At 44.3% G+C, this 22243-nt stretch overlaps 2 protein-coding genes across 6 annotated transcripts; one reads left to right on the top strand and one right to left on the bottom strand.

Moving 5' to 3' along the window:
- The first annotated feature begins 493 nt into the window (after window positions 1–493).
- LOC3290758 (protein unc-13 homolog 4B) lies at window positions 494–19148 on the top strand. 5 transcript variants are annotated; one of them, XM_061651613.1, is made up of 11 exons: window positions 494–1551; window positions 6914–7265; window positions 12139–12497; window positions 12576–12747; window positions 14106–14698; window positions 14772–14999; window positions 15068–15575; window positions 17246–17860; window positions 17928–18355; window positions 18425–18624; window positions 18693–19148. In XM_061651613.1, the coding sequence occupies exons 1-11, from the start codon at window positions 1451–1453 to the stop codon at window positions 18812–18814; spliced, it is 3678 nt and encodes a 1225-aa protein (XP_061507597.1). In that variant the 5' UTR covers window positions 494–1450; the 3' UTR covers window positions 18815–19148. The 5 variants fall into 5 exon arrangements, with proteins under 5 accessions (XP_061507597.1, XP_061507599.1, XP_312852.5 ...); XM_061651615.1 differs by having other exon boundaries at window positions 495–1551; window positions 6989–7265; XM_312852.5 differs by lacking the exons at window positions 494–1551; window positions 6914–7265 and adding an exon at window positions 10826–11355.
- A 644-nt stretch (window positions 19149–19792) lies between these two features.
- On the bottom strand, window positions 19793–21784 carry LOC1273832 (uncharacterized). The gene is made up of 4 exons (XM_312851.5): window positions 21401–21784; window positions 20331–20795; window positions 20104–20263; window positions 19793–20040 (listed from the first exon to the last, which is right to left on the bottom strand). Exons 1-4 carry the CDS (start codon window positions 21549–21551, stop codon window positions 19917–19919), a joined length of 900 nt encoding a protein of 299 aa, XP_312851.4. The 5' UTR covers window positions 21552–21784; the 3' UTR covers window positions 19793–19916.
- Window positions 21785–22243: the final 459 nt, after the last annotated feature.

The following is a 22243-nucleotide window of genomic DNA, read 5'->3' as shown; positions in this document are numbered from 1 at the left end:
ATATCTTTAACTAAATATTCCTCCCATAGGAAAATAATCAATGTTCACATGATCAGCTCGATCCATATAACATGTAAACAATGAGATCAAAATGGGCACGTTTCCTTCTGATAATGCCTTAAAACTATTGATGCTAAAACGTTAACTTTGATCCGAAATTAAGAACTTGTTGTTGTACATATCCTAAGCTTTAACAATGACATGAAAACAAAATTATAAGTAACATCATGCAGGTATAAATATCCAATTTTGCAAAAGCTAAAATGTAATTACAAGAAGAACCACGTTTTAATTCTTCCTACACATTTTTATCCAACCAAAACGGTCAGTTACATGCAAGAAGTTGTACCCCTACCCCAAAAGTTGCATACACCTGCCAACACGTGAGAGAAAGAGAGTACGCGCAAAGCGGCCAAAGCAAGAGACATTCGTTCGGTAAAGTCGATTGCGTTCTCCTGCTGCTGGTGCTGCTGCTGTTGCTGCTGCTCACGCAGTCGTCCGAGAGCTTCCACCATGGAAGGCTGCAGCGCGAAGCGTCGATCGTGAAGCGTGCTCAGCTATCAGGGTCATCAGCAAGCGTGGTGCTGTTGAGCATTATTGTGCCTTTTTCTGCATTATCCGGGAGTGCGGGGAAGTCTCTGACCAGTGTACACCGTTCACCCAGGAAGCGAAAGACAAGGGAAACACAAAAATAAAAACACAAGTGAATTGAGAGGGTAACACACAAAGAAAAAAAAGAAGCACGCTAAGTCGTTGACGACGCGCGGCACACGCAATAAACAGACGTGGTGGCGTGGTGTGGCGAGTTTTGTTGCGGACGAAACAAGACGCGAAGAACCAAAGCAAAGCGACCGAAAGGTGGAAGATTTATCTTAGCAACCCTTTTGGAAATTTGAAGGTCACAGGTTGTGGAAGGCTGGACTGGGAGTCACATTCGTGCATTGGTGTATTTGTGTATGTGTGTGTTTTAATCCGCCCTGCCAAATCAAAAGTGTGCTTTTAAAAATCAAATGTGCTCAATGGTTCACGATATGGCAGCAAAAAGCTATAAAAGCATCATCAACTCATTCCCACGAGGGACCCATCCCTCGGGAGCAAAGTGACTGTGTGTGTGTGCGTGTGCCAATAACAAGTACCACCAAAAGAACAACGGCAAACCCGTGGTGCAAAGAAGAGCGTTCGTCGCCATTTTCGGCCGCTCAGTGTGCAACGACGAAGGCGCAAGAGCATTCCCTGCTTCCGATTACGTGATTGCCGATTTTCCGCGAATCTAGTAAAAATAGCATTACCGGCATTTCCTACCCTCACCTCTGCAAAAGGGGGGTAGTGAGTGCCTCCGCAGAGAAGGGTTGCATTCGTGCTAAAAGATTCGTGATTGGAAAGGGGAAGCTGGTGGCCGCTTGTTGTAGCAAAAGAAAAGCTCTCTCTCAAAGGGTGTTGCAGATCACAAATGGTGGAAATGTCGGTGGCGAGTAGTGATGGACATCGCCCCGCGGTGAAGGAGTCACCGGGCGGTGGAGGAACGGTGCCAGCGGTCGTACCGGCTGATGGGTAAGAGTAAGGGCGAAACCGTGCATGCCCGCTAGAGCAAGAGCAATGTGTAACGAGCGGTGTTTTAACTCTCTTTTCTGATGGTTTTTCAAGAGATAGAGAGTGTGTGTTTGTGTGTGTGTGACTGTTTTGTTTTGGTTTTGTTTTCCTCTTTGTGCGCAAAAATGTCGGTCGAATTTTTCACCCCCAGGCTGAACCGCGCGTTTCCACGGCGACGGTTGAAGGCAGCGTTGAGACAGGAATGTTTCTCTCTTCATTCTAGCGATCGGTGATCGGTGATGTTTTTTAAAGTCTTTGTTAGTTGAGAGGATGTTTTGTTCTGTTTACTTTTTTTTGCTTCGATTAGAGGTCACTTAAATGTGAAAACGTTGTGGAGGATAATAAAAAAGTAGAAAAGTTTATAAAAAAGAATCAAGTAAATAGAGCAACGATAGTTTATCGTCTATGTCAGATTACCTAGGAATGTCGATGCATTGTTTTACGCGTCAGTTTCTAATGGAAACTGCATTATTCAACAATCGCGAGAGGTGTTTTTCAACAGCAAAACTGTCACAAATAATGACAGAGGTTGAAAAACATCTTTGCAAGTCTTGAATAATGCTGTTCATATTGAAAACTGAGCCGGAAAACAGTGTAAAGTCCATCCAATCAATTTTGTAGTCGCGATTAGGTTAACAGAAAGTACTTACAGTGTTTCTCTAGCCAGCTCAACACTGTAAGCTTCATTTCCAATCCGTAAAATCCCTATTCAACATTGTCAAATGAATGTCGTGCGTATATCAAGCAATGACAGATCATTCGAGGTCCAATTTTTATTGTTGAAATATATTTTACGGGATTGAATTCTTCGTTTCCGATGTTACAGGGTTTCCCACGATTTATTGGTCAGTTCTAATGATATTTTAGTGCGTTCCCACGATTTTTTGATCGTATCCCATAGATTTTTGGTTCGTTCCCATAATTTATTGGTATCATTGGATATCAATACAATTGGACCAAAAAATTCTGTGAAACGGCCAAAAAATCGTCAGAACGCACCAAAAAATATGGGAACCCACCAAAAATTGATGGGAACCAACCAATAAACCCTGTAAGCTGGTTAGAGAAACCCTGTACTGGAGCTAGAAATTGCACAGTATTGACATGTGTATTAGATCTTTCAATCTTGTAATGTAAAGATAGAGCATATTATGCATCACAACAGTCCCCTGGTGGTATTTTATTACTAATAACATAATCGATCGCTAAGACAAGCAAAAATGAAACCGAACATCCAAAACATAGCCGAACTGAATCTGGAGAGAGTTATAACATTATGCGATTCGTATGCCATTAAAAAGACCGGTTTTTCTTTAGCAGATCCCGGTAGACGACACCGTTACCAAAAATCGAATCGGCAAACGTTGCCAACAACAGGCCACATTGACATTTAAATGTGAAGAAGCACGTGTTTTGCGTGTGTGTGCCCACGCGTTGGGTCGATGGCCATCCTTTCTTTCACTTTACCCCCGAAATGAGATTGTTTGTGGGCGGAAAAGTAAAAGTTGAACAACCGAAATGAGGTTTACTGCCTTGCGTTACAGCCTTAAAAAAATACAAAGAAAAAAATAATACATCGACAATAGTGTATAGGTGTTGTGTTCTGCATCACGATCTGAAAGGATTTTACTCTATTCGTTTGCAACATATCGGACCCGGCTCCCCCGGATGATGCAACGATAACAAAACCGGTTCAGTGTTTGATATTAACCAGGTTCCCGTACTATCCGACCACGGTAAGGTTTAGACTCTGGCTGGTAGAATAGAACCTGCGGCAACCGGTATGCACAACCGGTTCCACCATCTTGGGGGAAGTGAAATCACGCTCAGTACGGCGCGTCGCATTAATTTTAAATGAGCGGTTTTCACAAAGTACTACTGTGTGAGGGCAAAAATAAAAGGGCAAATTCTTCCAAGCGAAAATGCAAAAATCATGTACTGGCGGGATTTAATGTGTACATCGAAAGTGTCCCCATTATGTGTGGGCCTTCCTCATTGGGAAATGAATTAAGCGGCCACAGCCTTTAAGTAGGATTTACGACACATGTTACGGGCATTTCAGCATTATGGGAATGTGTATATGCATTTAACTTACATCAGCCTCTCTTTTACGTTATTTTTTATTCTAATAGAATTAAATGCTTTACTCATTCGTAGATCATTGTGCATCTTTGCCAAGCTGATCTACAATACGAAACAAACAAGATCTCTTATAAGCTCACACGAAGTGTGTCTTAATTTATTAATTATAAGGTTGTTTTTTTCTGTAACACAATCTCCTTAAACCCGAAAGAAATCCCCCGCCCGCGGCGTTCTGTTGGGTTGATTGAACGATAGCGAATGTGAGGCAGCACCTTCCCAAACTCGGGCCTTCCCTTGCTAAACGCGATCATCCATCAGCCCGACAGCATCTCCCACAAAAGGGGTTGGAGGGGTGAATATTTACAAGACCGATAGACGCCGGTTGGCCTGGAATATACAGTGGCCGGCCATTGTTATCATTCCTCCAGATTCATTGCTCCAGCGCTTGCGTAACGCTCATTTGCGTATGATTCAGTGCCGAATGGCGTCATTGCGAGGCGTTCCGCTGCCCAATAGTAGTAGTGGTAGTGCCTCCCGCTCCTGTAAGATGTCAGAATAGTAAGAAGGCACACTGTTTCGTGCGATCGTTATGTCGTTCACATTGCTGGAGGATTTGATTTGTTTTTTGTTTGGATAATTTGATGGGAGAATTCTTTCTGCCACTTACACAGCACATGCAACTCAATCGTGCAGTAGAAGATGCATAATTTGATAGGAACGCCAGTCTGTTTCCAAAACGCGAACGAATTGAAAGGCTTACGTACAAAAAAGCTGTGTGCGTAAGGAAATTCCCCGCGTGCGTGTGTTGAAGATTTGCGTGTTTTTTAATGTTGTTCCACCGGGGGAACATTTGGGAGAGAAGTTCCGCTAGGCGAGAGAAATTTTGCGTCCAATACGTTGGATGTAGTGATTGTGTTGACAGAAAGAGCGATCCGTACAGTTTGCTGAACTTTGGTGACTCATAAGTTGTTACGAACCGAGCTTCTCCGGCAGTCCACGCGAAGGTTTGGCCCTCAGCAAGAGTCGCAGGGTCGTAGCGGATGAGAAACAAACAGCAATTGTGGACAGAGTCTTTGATACTTTGCCTACTAACCAGTCCTTTCCCCGCTAGTTGCTTCTAATCCAAAGGTTGGGAAGTCTATGCAGATGGAAGGAGGTGTTTGGCTTGGAAATCCAGGGGCTCTGTCCTATTTCGGATGTTGGAATTAAACCTCTTAACTCCAAGAGCTTCTGCGTTTGAATCTCTCTTCATTTAGAATATGGCCTACTTTTATACTAAATTTGTCCTTGCACGTTTACCCGATTATCCGCTCGGACCGGATTGTTCGGGTTTCCAGAAACTTCTTATTGCGACGTGGAAGGATTTGGAAGAATAATCAACGGTTACTGGGATTAGGAAAATCAAATTGATTGAGGAAGAAATTAATAATCGTGTGCGTAACATAAGTGCTCGACTCCCTGTGGGCGAGCCTATGAGTGTAGAATGGTAGGAAGATAAGGAGAGTCGTTTGTCATGGGCCTTTAAAAAAGATGTAAAATTCGGAAAAAGATTCGGGAGGCAACCTTAGGCAATGGTATTTTCAACTAAGCAATGACATTTGAGCCTTTTCATCCGCCTCTAAGCCACCGGCAACCGGTATTTGCTCACCGTCAACTTTGGGCCAAGGCCGTTTGCGTTCAAAATGCTTCAAATATTGATTGACCAGCTTACTGACCGAACCCAAATCTCGGCTCTACGTGACGTTTGTGGACGTTGGTAAATATTTGCTTCTTTTTTCCGGTACACTTTCCTAAATTATCATCACCAAATGTCAGCAACTGGTCAGCGCAATACACATACGCAGCAAAGCGTGAAAGCGTGTTTACGTCAGCTTAGAGAACTCGGTAATTCACACCACTGCATCCTTGCCTGGTCGGGGTTTCCCATCGACATCGTCGAGTACCGTTCAATAATTGACCACAATGATGTGCCACCGATTCGCATTTAGGTGACACTCTGTCAACGATTGTAACCCCTTATGATGCCAATTGTCGGCCCTGGTGGAGGAAGCTTTCATTAACCGCCTCTAACGTTTCTAGCGGCTCTGGAGCGCTCTCGCTGTGTGCCACGTTCAGTCACCACGAAGTGGTTCGCCGCCAGACCAGACTGACAGTTTCCTGGGTCCCTTACTGTCCCGTTGTGCATAATTACGCGACCAATCGGCGGCACGGTCGAGCGAAACCACGGACCAAGAAAAACCTGTTCTCGCTGCTGTCGCGCACTGCCCACGGGGGAATGAGAGGCTTCCCACAAGGAGATTCTACAGGTCACTTACGATTGACTGGCTGGCGAAGGTTCGCCGGAGCATTGTGTAGGTCGATCCAAGTCGATGTTAGATTAGTCCGGTGTATTTGTGTATTTTGAAGCAGGAAAACAATCTTACAATCCCACAATCTGAGGCAATCCGGATTATAAGCATACGACATGGGATATTCATAACGGGTTTTCTTTTGTTAATAATGACTGAATGGTAATATTATATTTGTCACAATGTTGATCTTTAAAGGTTAAATATTCCACTTTTTTTCAATATTACAATATTCAACAAATGATGCAATTCAAACATGATCATTAATTTAACAATCAACATTAACGTCGAATGCGCGCTGCTACCGAACGGTTCCGATAATCGCGGCAACACTCGAACATCGATGATGAATATCATGTTTCGCCTTCAAACCGGAATCAAACCAGCGAATGAAGTTAAAATGATCTTCGCAGCACATCATTCTGATAAAATAAACAATTCCGAAGATCACCGGACTTTTTTTCTTCCTTCTACTCTCATCTCCTACTCGATTGTATCTTCTTTTGTTGGTCGTTTGTTCTTTGCTTTTACATTCCAGAGATGGCGCTTGAGCATAATTTATCGTGAGCATAATTTATACACCGAGCGATCGAGCGCTCACGGCTACACAGCTGTGCAGCTTCGTAAAACGGCGAACACGATCATCGATCAAACAATTAAATCTATCTTATTTGTTTACACCAAAGCATGTTTGTCCGTTTCCCACCACACCCCAACGTTGGGGGGTTAGTGAGTGAGGTGCATGTGTGTGTGTGTGTGTGGTTTTTTTGTAATGGTTTGGTTTGGAAACATTTCGGCTAGCGATCTTCATTAATTTTCAATACTTTTTCTTCTTCTCCTCCTCCTCCTTGCCGTACTACACCGCACATCCAACTCGTGCAAACGATGCGCAGCAAAGTTCACACTCCCTCCCTAACCACCAAACTCTTGCCCTTCTTTCTTCCCTCGCCGACCGTTCCGGCACGCAGGCGGCCCGGCCGACGGAAGCCATTCTTCGAAAAGTTCGGCACCCTGCTCAAGCAACGCTCCGATGCGTTTCTGCTACACGTAAACAGTCCCGTGCCGCCCCACGGCGAGGAATCGGACACACCACCACCCGCCAACGGAACGGCCGGACCGGGCGGTGGTGGACCTGCTGGACCATCGTCGGTCGCCGCGATTCTCGGCCCGGCAGGGATTCTCGGCCCGCCGATCGCCTCCAACGGAGATGCTTCGCCGGGCAAGCTGGGTGACGCGGAAAACTATGTAAGTAGACAGCGGGAGGGGGGTCTGATTGGGAGGGGGAAATGGGACTGCGCGAAATACGCCGCGATCGCGTCGAATTAGCAGTGCAGCGGGGTGAATGTGTGCCTTTGTGTGCTACCGAGGGGGGCTTCCATAAATAACCCATCATCATCAATTGAAAGACATCGCACACACCTACTTTCGATCGGCGGCTTCCCGGGCGGGTGGAATCGCCTCCCCTCCCCCCGCTTCGGCGAAATGTAAGTCGATCGGTTCGGTTTATGCGTTTGCGGTCGTTTGCTTGCAAAACCCGGCGAAAGAAACGATCTTTGCGAGAACGAGAACAAGGGGCTTGGGTTGGTGTATTCGTTTGTTTGGGTGGATGCAAAAGTCGTGCAGTTAGGTTGTGTTTTAGTCTAAATTTATTGGGTTTTATTGGAGGATGGCTATTTCGGTATAGGCAAAGTGAACTGAGCCATGTAGAAGGGCCTATATATGGGGCGTTTTTTCCCGATCCCGACCCGGGATCCCGGGCCACGTTAGCGCTCTGGCATTCGAAAAAGAGTGCAACCGAATCGAGATTGTGCTCTCTGGATTGTGCGATATTGAATACAGGGTTTCCCACGATTTATTGGTCAGTTTTCATGATTTTTTGGTGCGTTCCCACGATTTTTTGGTCGTATCCCATAGATTTTTGATTCGTTCCCATAATTTATTGGTATTTTCCGATTGGATATCAATACAAATAGACCAACAAATTCTGGGAAACGACCAAAAAATCGTGGGAACGCACGATAAAAATATGGGAATCCACCAAAAATTGATGGGAACCAACCAATAAATCGTGGGAAACCCTGTTATGTAGACGTTTTGAAACATCGTGCTGCAAACTTGAAATAGCATTAAAAAATAATTGGAATATGGCCCCGTCACATCTCAAAGTGTCAAAGGGATAAAGTAAGACCCAACCAACCAACACATAGATGTCATAGCTGATCATAGAAAATCACTTCATTGCAATAGAAGCTGTCCAGATCAAAGCAAAAATACAACACAAGAAAAATAAGTGCAAGAGAGAGAGAGAGAGAGAGAGAGAGAGAGAGAGAGAGAGAGAGAGAGATAGATAGAAGGAGAGTAACATTGATTAGAAACACAATTTAAGGATGTTATGGAATAGAAATCCTGATGATACATATCCAATAGCTGAACATTTGTGGGGCCAAGAAAGATTTTACGAAATAATTAGGAAATTTACTAATATAGAAATGTGACTGAAGAGCACAGGTTCTAACCCTTTTACCACACTTTCTGGACTCTTTCGCATGGAATGTGATGTGTATGACATGCTGGTGATCAAATCGGTCCGGTCATAAAGTCGTCAACTCACACGATTTAACAACATGCCCGTCAGCGGTTAATTCCCCATATGTTGAACAGGTTTTAGGGTTCCTCTAGCCACCTCAACACTGTTAGATTCATTTCCAAACCGTAAAAAATAAACTGCAAAAATTGTCAAATGAAAGTCGTACGAATGCCGAGCAAACAATAACGATCTATCTTTGAGGCTTCAGATGATGGGCGGTCCCGTGGTACAGTCGTTAACTCGAACGACCTAATAACACGCCCGTAATGGGTTCAAGCCCGGAATAGACCGTCCCCCCGTAGTAAGGACTGACTATCCGACTACGTGGTATTGAATAAAGTCTTGAAAGAGCCTGTATAGCCCGGCATGTCCGCGTAGGACGTTTACGCCAAATAGAAGAAGAAGAAAAGACTCTAGATGATTCGAGATTACATTTTTATTGTTGAAATGTATTTCACGGGATTGAATTGTTCGTTATTGATGTTAAGCTTGCTAGAGCAACCATGTATCATGTTATGGGTCAATAAATAAGTCACTGATAGTCAAATGCATTAGTGATACATGCAGGTCTTGATCGATATCGGTTGTTTCGCAAAATAATAAGAAAAAGAAGAAGAAGAAGAAGAAGAAGAAGAATAAAAAGAAAAGGAAGAAGAAGTAGTAGTAGTAGTAGTAGTAGTAGTAGAAGAAGAAGAAGAAGAAGAAGAAGAAAAAGAAGAAAAAGAAGAAGAAGAAGAAGAAGAAGAAGAAGAAGAAGAAGAAGAAGAAGAATAAGAAGAAGAATAAGAAGAAGAAGAAGAAGAAGAAGAAGAAGAAGAAAAAGAAGAAGAAAAAGAGATTATCAAACTGTCACCTTTCAGAATATACCATGTCGACATGTGGATTCTACGGCACCTTTATTCGAGCGTCAAATTTTCCACTCTTTAAGATTTGAAAGTTTTGCAAAAATCCTTATAAAAAAATCTCATCGAATTCCATTTCAATATTGATAACACCACGATTTTTTTTTTCGTTTTTCAAAATTATACATGTGCAATAGAATCCACATTACGGCACACAAGATTCAGAAAGGTGGCAGCTTTATCACCAGCGCATCAAATAACTATTTCACTTGCGCTAAAAGAGGCGAATTAGTAAGACCGCAAAATCTCTATAAAAATAAGTCACTCACTCACTTGCGCCAAAAGTATAATAACCCCTCAAAACCCGTCTAAGCTTAAGTGGAAGTAGGTTATTCAATTATACCACATCTAAACATCACTTGAGTTCCGGAATTGAACTAAACTTTTGTACCATCCCAATCGCAGTTGTGGACGTGTCTTTGCAAACTGTTACATCCCGCGAGCGTAAGTAAACGAGCAAAGGGATTAACGAGCAGCAAAAAAAAACACATATACATGCCAAAGCAAGCGATCTAAATGTAGGTAATTAGCAGCAGAAGATTAGTCGATCAACCCCGATCAGGCACAGATATTACGAGCCGTTTGCAAGTGAAACACACAAACGTGGAATGAAGTTTTAAACACAATTAAAACCATCCCTAAACACCAAACATCTCGCACACACCTCGAGATGCTTTCTTCTGGACTATTTTTAAAAGAAGCTACTACCACATCACTCACGCGCTCTCTTGCTCGATCGCGCCACTAAGTTGAGCCGATATTGGACGCGCTGATTGACGGGGTCCCTAATGAGTTGCTGTGGGGCGCGTCACGTTTGGCACGTGAATATGTTTGGTTGCTTATTGCAAGATAATCACTCAACCGATCTCCGATTGCTGAAGGCCGCAAGATAACACACGACCAAGGTCAAGATTAGAGGGATGTGCGAGCGGTCTGCACAAATTGGAATTTTCATTCCCATCCCACGAACCTTAAGATTATGTATGGATCCAATTATGCATCATCCTGCTGACGGCTGTGAGTAATGGAAAGCAGTTGCGCGCGATGACGCCACAAACGCCACGAAACGCAACTGATTTTCGTTACGCCAATCTCAAGTAGCTGACAAGTGCAGCGAATCAGGAAGTTTTGCAGTTTGCAGTCACGTCGCAGCACGCACTGTGTGTGTATTCTTCCACCACCATCTGCAGCATCCACCACAGTCGGCACCATCTGCGTATGACCTAGTAGAAGCCGCCGATAGCGATTAATCGCTGCGGATACTTACGCGGATCACTAAGGAAATGCAGCCACCACTGCTCTTGCCCTGCCAGTAGTACGTCTTCCAGCGTTGGCTTGTGTGGATGACGTTTGGAGCACGTCAAGATGGGTGCCCGGCCGCCTGTTTCGCTGTTTGCTGATAGTGCTGCCGTCGGATGGTGGTTTATCACCGGGCCGTACTGCAACCCACGATCACATGTCGAGCGTTGAAGCGCTATTTTTAATGCGGCACTCTCTCTCGTTCGCTCGCTCGCACTCTCTCTGACTCTTCGCAGTTGCCCTTGTACGGTTGAGCGAGAAACAATTACCCGCGCATTGTGTCCTTTTTGTGTTGGGTGCGGGTACGCCAAACGGAGCTGTCCGGGCCAATTAAATCCGTCCGGCTAAGGGCGCCAGAGTGGCCAGTGACACAGGAGAAAATTCCAACCCGGTGACACAAAGCAGCTAAGATTCATCCCCCTGCTTTTGTGGACTTTTCCATGAGTGCAAGATCAATCGTGCGGGTTGGAATTTGTTCGGTTCAATTGTCCGCTAGAAGGAAGGTGCTAGCGCTGCAAGTGCAATTGTTGTTTCATCGGGCAAGATGGTAATCGCGGACGGGGTTATTCCATTTCTTTTGTTAAGGTTACCGTTAGAATGATCGATGGTGTGCTCGGGTGGTAATGAAAGCCAGAAAACATCTGGTTTCGCTTGTGCGTCGTGTCACTATGAAGCGCTCGCTCTATCCGTTTAATCAACAACGCGAGATGGTGCGGTCGTGATAAGCTGCTTCTCCCACAAAACTGAAATTAAAAGGGCAGAGTGATGATTAACATGTGATGATGTTGCGTTGACTTGCCAAACGTTTGGGATGCTAGAAAATGAAACATTTGCACCTTTCATGGCTCTCTGTTGAGGGAGTTAATATAGACTTACATTTAGTGATCGAGTGAAAGTGAACGTGAAGTACGGTTCTTGGCTTTAGACTCCAAATCAAGAAATATCGTAGTTCTCAACTATTTCCAACATATTTTTCGTTTAAGAAATGTATAATTAATAAAACTTGACACTAATTCTTTCATTTCATCACTAAAAATGCCTGGTTCCTATAGCATACTTGCTATATTATGTACGCTATCTAAGTGGGGACAAAAAAGTGTTACTTTGCTATCACAAACGAGTGTTTCTCGTGTGTATCATGCCAGTTATGCAAAGCTGTAACATTGATAAGGCCCCCCGGACCCACGCTTTAGATAACGGCTTGTACTTCCTATAAGCTGTTCTCTAGATCTCGTGCAATCTTTTGCTCCTAATGGCATAATATTGTAACAATTTAACCACTTCAATTTCAATCTTCTTGCTGTTTCATCTTTTCCTTTACGCTACAAAGGTCGAGATACTGTACGAGAAGGTGCTGCACGAGATCAAGCAGGGCAACATCGTCGATCGACAGAAGAAGCTCACCCAGAAGGGGCTCTACTCCTACATTCAGGAAGCGTTCGGGGTGGACGAGGCGCGGCATGCAGTGCTAGAGCAGCGCGTCGAAACCATGCTCGCCCAGGACATCTACCTGCGGGTGGAAGTGATGGAGGCCAAACTGAACGGACCACCGGCAGACGAGCCCGACCGGCAGCCGCCGCTACCGAACACGTTCGTGATCGTGTATCTGCAGGAGAAGCCACGCGAACTGCACCGAACGGCAACGGTACCGGGGACGCTAAATCCGTCCTGGAATCAGCAGTTTCCTGTGTAGGTAGTCGGCGGGCTTGTTGATGTGGCTAAGCAGTGTGTGATGAACCCTTTTTTTGTTTTGTTTTTGTTCCCCAGTGCCGTCAAGCAGGACACAAAGGAAACGCTTATCATCGAAGTGTTCAACAACAGTGACAATCCGAACAAATTCCTGCGAGCGTTGCGCATCGCTAAGAAGTATGTGCTGTCGCTGTTTAATCCTGTCGCATCGCACGCTAAAATGATTGGACGCGCCAGCATTCCGTTGGAGGTAATTAGTTTCGATTATTTTCTTGATTATTTGCAAAATTTTATTCAACTTCAAGCAGTTATTAAATATATTGTGAAAATGAGGATAAACATTTGAAGTTTTTGCTATGTTTAGCACAAAAAAAGCAATCTTATGGATCAAAAAGTTAGCAATCAAATTCTCCAATGAAAAAAATAAGTTCCAGTGAAAATTAACCTTTTGAAACAAAATGTTCACATTTTGGTGGAATTTGAGACAAAATAGTTGATTAAGAAGGTTAATTTGATAGGGGAAAATATCTATCTGCTGGAGAATCCAGTTAACTTTAGTTTAGTGTAAAATACCAATTAATAGTATTTTAGAATATTTTTAAACAATTCAAATCAAAATATTTAAATTGCAGTTTCCCTTTCATACACTTTGATCTATTTAGTGTTTAAATGAAAGTGTGCGCGATTTTTTGTTTTCCAGTAATGTATAATAACAAGCCGGTCAAGTGGTACAGTCGTCAACTCGTACGACTTAACAACATGCCCGTGATATCCTTGGAGGAAATCCATACAGGGTTTTCCAGAAGTTCTCATAGCTGTGGGACACTTAATTGGCTCTTTCTTAAGTGAAATGAACTTAATGTAATGGGAATTGGACTCTATGGCACCTTTGTTGGACAAATCTAATAGGAATTTCAAACGATCCTGTACAAAAAGGTTGGCATATAGTTCAATTTCCAACTTATGAAATTCACTTCCCATAAGAAAGAGTCCAGGAAGTGTCCCAAAACTATGAAAACCCCTGGAAAACCCTGTAAGTCACTGAAAGCCAACCCTACAGGCAGGCCTTGATCGACAACGGTAGTTGAGCCAAACAAGAAGAAGAATATATAATAACACATAAACATGAAGAGCATTAGATGCCAAATGAAAGTATATTCTATTCTTCAACTATTGAATTGCTATTTCCAATAGTAAAATATTAAATGTAACAACAGTTTTCCGCCATTGAAAGCTAACATTTGAACTTCACCGTATTTTTTGTAAAGCGAATCAAATATTAATTAAATTATATATTAAATTTATAATTGTTCATATACCAAACAAATAATGCAATATTCACCTTACTTTAAAATATTATAGCTGAAATATAATTATAAGAAATTAGTTCACTTTAACTCGATCTCTAAATAGGCCTTTATAATAGAAACGTACGAGATAGCTTCATATGTTCACACATAGAGGACGCTAGTATGAATTGCAAACGAGCGCGCACACCTGATCGTAACCAATTCGATAGCTTTTCCCCTTTCGAATCAAATCTCTTTATACTTTACATTGTGTTTTGAAACTATATCACTAAACTTCTCGTATTCTTACATTCTACAGTCCATCACATCGACCGGGTTAATCTCGTGGTACAATCTGGCGAAGAAAAAGAAACCCGAACCGCAGGGCACGATCAAGGTGAAGTTCTTCTTCACCTCCAAGCTGGAGAAGGCGACCGCCAAGCACGAGTACGAGCAGATGCTGCGCTGCATCCTGGAGTACGAGCTGCGCAGCTCCAGCGTCGCCCGGTACTGGTGGGCCGGCAAGCTGACCAGCGAAGGAGAAGCGATCCTGCAGCAGTACACCAAGTGTGCCAATCTAACCGCCATCGAGCAGACGCTCATTGCCTGGTTCGTCTATACGCAGGTGCATCTGACCTACCCGCTGTCGATCACGCTGCTGGAGAGCGTGCTGGACAAGCTGTGCGGTGCGTACGAGGTCGCCCTAACGACCGACGACGAGCGGGAACGCTTCTGGGAAGGTGCCCGCCGCATCCTGCCCTCCTGCCTGTCGATCGTGGTGAAGATGCGCAAACGGTTGGCCGGTGATAAGGATATCGTTAAGACGGTTACAGCCGTGCTGCAGCTGCTGGCGAAGGCGGACCAACTAGCCATGCGCAAGGGAGCGAATCTGTTTTCCGATGCCACCGTACGGTAAGGTGGAAGACACTGAAGGAGATAGACACTCAAATTTATGGAAAACCCTTGGTTTTTTACTCATTCTCAGCGCCTTAAAGCAGATGGCGGTGGACTGTACGAAGCATTCCACCATGAAGGAAGCAACGGTGCTGGCAGTGCAGCTTGGTGCACGAACCTGGTTCGAGACGTCCCTAGCGTCCGCGATCGAGGGCAGCCAGTCGAACGAGGAGAAGCTACGATCGCTGATCAAGTTTGTGCAGCTGCTGCAGGCCGATCTGCTCCGTGCCAAAACGTACTACGATGGAGTGTTTAAAAGGTTGCTAACGATCGCGAAACTTTGCCAAAGCTTCAACCACACTAACGATTTCTATGCTACATTTGCAGCGTAATGGACATTGACTATAGCCGGGAGATCTGCATCCAGCACGAGGCACGTATCGTCTCCCATCTCCGCCCGATCGTGCAGACCATTTGCAACGGCTTTAAGAAGATCACGCTCCGGATGGAGCAGCTGGAGCGGCGGGCCGAGATGGAAAGCCTCGACATGAGCTCAACACTGTTCGAGCTGTACCTGATACTGAAGCTGTTCCTGCAGCAAACCGACACGGTGGTTCAGTGTGCACACAATCCGTACATCGTCGAGTTTCACCAATGGTTCCGCGGTGGCATCGTGTACTATCTGGACGTGTTTGCGATCAAGACGATTTCCCGTGTCGTTACCGTGTTGGAGGAGGACGATCTGCGACCAGCGACCGGTGCCGTTCCAGGGCCGAAGTGTTCCTCCTCTACGGGGGAAATTTTGGAGATCATCTCGCAGATCAAGATCTTCTGGGATCAGCTGGCGTGGCCGGATAAGGACGAGATGAAGAAGTTCCTCAAGCGAAGCATCGGGGTAATTATGTTTGTTTGTTTGATTCGATTTGATTGAGTGTTGTGACTCTGTCATTTGTTATGGTTCACCGAAGCAACTTCCTCCAATGGAAAATCTATATCCAGAACTCACCATCTCGGTTTTAGCTGCCGTTTCTTGATAAGATTGTTTTTCAAATCGTTTTACTTCACGTCACACATGCGGGATCCTTGTTGAGATGTATGCACTGTATGCATGAGATGAGCATCTAGCGCAAAATGGTTCGTAATCAGTGTTTTTGGGGAATATTACAAAGAAAGATCTTCCAAGATCATTAGCATCCCACAATCTTCGTTTTGATACAAAACTCTTTGAATGTGCCGATGTACTTGTGTGGAGGAATGGGGCTTTCATAGAGGCCATCTTCCACCATGCCTGTTGCCTGCATTCTCTGCCTAACATGTCTGCATTCTACACATCCAGTCGAAACTGCACGAAGTAGTCTTAGCTTCCTTATAGTTCCGCTGATGTCTGATTCAATGTGTTTGATTATCACGGAATTAGATACTATAGAACGGATAAGAAAGCGAAGATGAAGATAATCAAAGCACATTCTTAGCGGCATAACTCCGAACATCACGTTGGTGGTTCGTTGACGAGTAGCGGAATCAGTTCCAGGATCGGAGTAGATACTAAATTGGTTCCAGGATCAACTCAGGATTTAAATTTGTTAACAGACTGAGACAAATTCTGCTAAAGTTCTTAAACTGGATTAACATTGGGAAGAGTTACAATACCGACGTGGGGTCAAGATCAGTTCCAACACCGGTAATGGTTTGTGATTCCAGTGATCCAGGGTCATTAAAGGTTTGTTCAATTTCTCGTTTGGAATCATTTCCATGGCCGATTTGGGGTCAGCATCAATTCCAAGAACAATACAAGTTCAAAATCAGATCCAGAACCAGCTCCAGAAGAATTGAGAACAGTACTAGACTTCGCCACAGGCAAGGATCAGCGCGCGAGTTGTCTGTGTCACGTGATCGGCAATGTAGCGCACACACTTCTGTCGCATGTATGGAATCAAAATCAAAATACATTATGTTTGCATGTATGGAATCAGGAACAGTTATAGAATTGGATTCTGTATAAGTTCCAGGACCGATATGAGAGCGGGATCAGTTCTCAACAGTCTCTCATGATATGTCCCTAGGCTCTATGGGGTACCTGAGAATTTTGTTGCATAATCCTGTTACAGGGCCAAATTAACTAATACACCAATAATCCTAAACGGTTCGTATTGTGGTTTATAGTACAGACAAAGCAGCTTCTTCTATTTGGTGTAACGTCCTACGCGGACATGTCGGGCTATGCAGGCTCTCGAGACTTGATCCAGTACCACGCAGCCAAATCAGTCAAGTCCAAGTCAGTCCTTGCTACAGAGAGACAGACGGTCCCCATATGAGGTCTGAACCCATGACTGTCATGTTATTAAGTCGAACGAGTTGACGACTTTACTACTACACCGCCTGGTAGTACAGTTATAACACGTCCACTGGATATGCTCTCCACCAGAATTCAGTATAACCCTAAGAAAGTTTATTCCTCTAGTGCATATTTGCATTAGATATTGTTTATTTTGTTATTTATCTTTATATCTTTGTTGCTCACAAAAATGTAACTCCAACCGTCTGATTTCACACACTCCTTCGCAGGATATCTGTAGCTGCTGCATTTTCTATGCCGATCGTCTACTCTCCAAGGTGAAAACACTGCACGGCTCAACGGTTGGCTCGGCCGGTGGACTAAACGCAACGCAGCTAGCAACGCTCGAACGATCACTAACGGTGCTTTCGAACGTGAGCGTGCTGATGCAAAGCCTGGCCCGACTTCCCGCCGAACTCGGCTACAGTCAGCCGCGCGTTAACGGGTCGGTCGAAAGCGACACACCCGAAAAGACGCGCAAAACCTCGCTCGAACAGCTGATGGCCGACGAGATGCTGCCGATCGATGGGCTGGCGAGCTGGCGACAGAAGTGTGTGCGCTACATTGCCGATCACGTGACACAGACAACTCGCGCGCTGATCCTTGCCTGCGGCGAAGTTGGCCCGAACGGTGGCAGCCCGAACGGAACGCTGACGGGCGGATTCTTTGCCAGCAAACCGCAAGCATCGCCAGTGGAGCACGTCGAACGATTGCGGCACTGGATCGTACAGTCGGCGGCGCTGCTGCGCGAGAGCCTGACCGAGGTCGATCTGCACGCCGTGGAGCAAGATCTCTGGACGGTGCTCGAAACAACGATGGATGAAATCATTAAGAAGCTCTTAGAGGTAAAGCCTCTCCGCGGCTGGAAGCTCTCTTCGCATTGACATTATCCTTTCTTCTCCACCGTTTCAGAAAAAAGACTCCATTTCAACGTTCCAGCGATTGCGCGACTGTTACACCCAGCTCAGCCAGCACTACTTCCGCACGATCAGCGAAACGATCGCCTGCTCCACGATCGGTGAACGGCTGGAAACGTTCAGCTGCACCACGAGCGAGCTCATCCATCGCTACTATCTGGAGCGCGTCCGGCAGCAGGACCAGCTGGAGGAGCCGGAAAATGGGCAACTCACCGTGCGCTGCTGGTTCCAGCCGGACGGGCTCCAGATCAAGGTGCTGCGGGCCGAGCAGTTGCGCCTGCCGAAGGACTACAAACACTCGTGCGACAGCTACGTGAAGCTGAACGTGCTGCCGCCGGATCAGTTCGGTGCACCGCTGCCGGAGCTGAAGACGAAAACGAAGTCGAAAAACTATTCCCCCATCTACAACGAATCGTTTACACTGTACGTCAGTGCCGTCGATCCATCGTTGTAGCAAATTAATCTTATGTTTACTTTCATCCCTGTTTGCAGCAAAATCAATCCGGTTCAACATTCCCTCAAGGATGCACTGCTCATGCTGAACGTGAAGGTGTCGGAGCTGCTCGGCCTGAGCCAGAAGCACATCGGCGAATGTTTCCTACGGCTCGATGCGATACCGGTGGTGCGTGACGCGAGTGAGGCGCACGAGATCGCACCCATCACCATTCCACTCAGCCTCCCGTTCACGATCGGTAGGGTAAAGCGCTGCCGAAGGGGGTGTTTAGCATGCTAACGTTTGCTTTTTATTCTCTCCGCACAGCCTCCTACTCCGTGACTGCACTCGAAAACCGTAACCATGACAAGATGGCGGCCCAGTTTTTGAAAAAGCTTAAACAAAAGATGGGCATTGCGCCGTACACGATGAGTACGCTTAGCTTGTAAGGGCAGCGTACATCCGTTCGTTTGTTGCTCGAACCAGTTTGAAATCTACCTTGGATTTCTTTTTGTTTTTGTGGCATTAGAGGTAAGGCAAAGTGATAGCTCTTTTTTATTGAAATAACAACGTTACAGTTTAATTGCATTGCTTTTCGTCATTTTTATAAGAATGCTCATACACCATGAGATTGGTCTCAAATGGTGTTTTTTTTTTCTTAAAGTCTTAATGAACCATTAGCAATTAAACAGGTTTAGATTAAATTTGATGAAGAATGTGAAGCCATGCTTGAATTTCGATTTAAACACTTAATTTTTTGTACAATAAATGAGTTACATTTTATACAACCATGTACTACTTCATTTAAGACCCGTATTGAAAATATGCTGTTTGCATGATGACAAGAACTCACATAATTGAACGACGAGATATCACTATTTTTTCAATTACATTCGTTGTAAATTTAATTATGGCCATAAAGATAGTCAGTGTACTAAAAAAGCGTTTCGTATTACAATAATTTGAAGTGTTTAATCGATTCAATAGGTCCCACAAAAGTATTTGTGTACGTATAGAATACTGACGCTATGAAACATCAGTAAAAAGCATCAAAAATGTAAATATTTCTATTGCTCCTAGCATGGTGGAGACGCATGGTTGTTCATCCATAACGGTTGGCTGCGTTCGTGATTTTTTCGTTAATTTGTTTGTGAAATTATTTTCTTCCGGGTACTGCAACACATTTATGGGCAGTGAAGGAAAAACTGAGAGAAATACGGAAATGAATGTCACAGCAAAATTAACATCAACAATGGTTGATAAAGGAACACGGATTCACTTGAAGCATCGTCCTTTTTCCCGTTGGAGCTCAACACGATGGAGACGCATGGTACGCCATACTGAACAACTGGCTGCGTACGTTAACTAGCTGCGTATGGTATACGAATTCAACGAAAAAGGAATGAAAATCTGTTATTATAATTATTAATAAATTATTAAATATTTTATTCGAAACAAAACTAAACACTGCAACAGCTCTGCCAGAGTTGACTTTCTTTACTAACACGAACAGTACACTACCCCGGCCTGGTACCGATATTCATATGGCAGCTAATTTTCTTCCTCCTGACCCACATTACTATCGGGCTGCTTTCGCGTGTCATGCTCTTCCTCCGACGATGCACTTTGCAGCGCACTGTCCCTCTCCGTTGGCGGCAGATAAATGGTGTAGATCCTTGCAAAGGGAATTAGAGCATAATTAAGAAATGGTTGATAATTTATACTGCACCATATCTACCTGGACACGGGATAAGACTCATCGATGACGTCAAACATGCGCTTGAAGCGACAGGAAAGCAGGTTCTCCTCCGGGCAGTACAGTGCGTTATCGACGGTGAACGCTTCCAGCGCAGTTAGTCCAAACTTGGTCATCTCACCGAGCCGTCGTTCGTAGTCAACTGTTAAACCGGTAAAGTGAGATAGTTTAGTAGAAAGAAAAAATGCCACCGGAGCCTTCCTGCTTACACTGCAAGTCGTACGATCGTCGACGTTCTTCTTCGCTGCTTTCCTCACTGTGGCCACCGCCGCCGGAAGGCTTCAGCGTTGGAATGAAGAACAGCAAACAGAGCAGGGCGATGAACTTGACGATCTTCTTGAAGATTACCAGCTTCAGCAGTATTTTGCCGATCGTGAAGAGATCGAACTTAAACTTTAGCTTGCTTAGTAGCCAGTTTTCTGGGCTGAAGTACGGCATGCCATGGCTAACGGGGCCGGATGGTGGTGGTGGTGGTGGGGGTGGTCCATAGATAGGTTTCGGCGGACCATAGACGGGCTTTGGTGCTGGTGGGCCGTACTCTTTATGTGGAGCCGGTTGATACAGCTCATTGCCGGTGGAGGTTGGTGGTCCATAGCTTCCCGCAGGAACACTGTAATCGTACGAGCTGGATGGGACGATGTTGTAGTCGCCCCGGGATATCCGGATCGGTGTGCCTGTATAAGTGCATTAGTTTTATTGATCAATAGTAATAATTAAGATACATCACATGTAAGCTGTAAAATTATCTATGAAGATCACATTCACATTAACATTTTTTTAGTGTTTTCGATGATTTTTTGGTTGCTTCTTGATTTTTTTGTGTTCATTTCATGACTTATTCACCCTTTCCCATATATTTTGAATCCAATGGAACGATCGGTCTAAAACAAAATCTAGATAGCACTCGAAAAATCGTAGGACGAATCCAAAAATATTTCGGAAGCATTCTAAACCAAAATATATTTTAACTATTTTTAATATTTTGGAATTCCAATTTCAGATAAAGCAGAATGATAATTATCACTTTGTTTTGTTTCGAAAAGAATTTGAGACTAGAACAATGTTTATCTTTTTGTAATCTTTGAGCAAATCCATTTTAGCCTTCATTCGTCATTTATTCTTGACATTGCGCAATGCTTACACTTTACACATTTCGTTGTTTAGAGTACTTTTTATTTTTGCTAAATCTTCTCACTAATATCACGTCAAATATCAACCCGTTTGCCAACGAATCGCTTTCACTTCCGGCTACGACAAAAACCCTGTCCTCCCTCCTTACCTTTATACGGTAGTGCATTAATTTTGTGTGAATTTTTCAACGCCGCCAGATAGGAATCTTTCGCATTTTTCGCTTCCTCCACATCGGCAGCCGTACTGCAGCCAATGATGGCCACCGCCGCAACAGTCACGATCAGCACCACTTTCGCCATTATGCTTTATTGTCACTAACGTTAAGTTACTTCCACCTCGTTGGCAAGGCAATGGAAGACGTAAGCACCACCACGTTCTGCACCCGCGAACTGTACACTACTGCTGCTTTTCACCCTTTGCACCGATCGATCACAAACAACCTGTGCGTCACAGTCGCTTACAGGCGCCGTACCGTACACGTCCGTATCGCTCGAAAGCACTCCATTAACTGACGGCTCCCGGAACGTACACTAGACTACTAAAATAAAGGCTCGCACCGTAGCTCGCCCTTTTCGGTGCGTTGAGACAGATTAGAAACTTCCCCTTTCGTTCGTTGGTATGGTAACCTATGGTAACGCGGTTGAGCGATATTCCAAAACCCAAGCACGCAAATGTAAGAGAGCGTGGGGCCAACGTGTGACGTGATGCTTTGCAAGCGTACACACATGTTTCGACACTTTTTGTTGATAAAGAATGTTTTGAAAAGCAACTTACTTACCTATATATGTTTATGCACATGTATTTACAAACTTACCTATAGTAAAATATTTTTAAAACAGTTCCAGCTTCGTATGGTTTAATCAAACTACGAATCTGCACAACCTGTTAAACTGTCATATGAGATTTTTGTTCAAACTAATTTTCAAACAATTTAAATAAAATAATTAATCAATTTTTTTTAATAATTTGAATTTACGTTAATTTTGCGATA

Source organism: Anopheles gambiae, chromosome 2, assembly GCF_943734735.2.
Source record: "Anopheles gambiae chromosome 2, idAnoGambNW_F1_1, whole genome shotgun sequence".
Taxonomy (NCBI): Eukaryota; Metazoa; Arthropoda; class Insecta; order Diptera; family Culicidae; genus Anopheles; species Anopheles gambiae.
This window is presented reverse-complemented; position numbering and strand designations above follow the sequence as displayed.

Coding starts and splice junctions, on each gene's coding strand:
- LOC3290758 (XM_061651613.1), top strand. CDS start 1,451: ATGGTGGAAATGTCGGTGGCGAGTAGTGATGGACATCGCCCCGCGGTG. Junction 12,748..14,105: donor GCGCCAGCATTCCGTTGGAG/GTAATTAGTTTC, acceptor TACATTCTACAG/TCCATCACATCGACCGGGTT. Junction 17,861..17,927: donor TCATTAAGAAGCTCTTAGAG/GTAAAGCCTCTC, acceptor CCACCGTTTCAG/AAAAAAGACTCCATTTCAAC.
- LOC1273832 (XM_312851.5), bottom strand. CDS start 21,551: ATGGCGAAAGTGGTGCTGATCGTGACTGTTGCGGCGGTGGCCATCATT. Junction 20,796..21,400: donor TAATGCACTACCGTATAAAG/GTAAGGAGGGAG, acceptor GCACTTATACAG/GCACACCGATCCGGATATCC. Junction 20,264..20,330: donor ACGATCGTACGACTTGCAGT/GTAAGCAGGAAG, acceptor CCGGTTTAACAG/TTGACTACGAACGACGGCTC.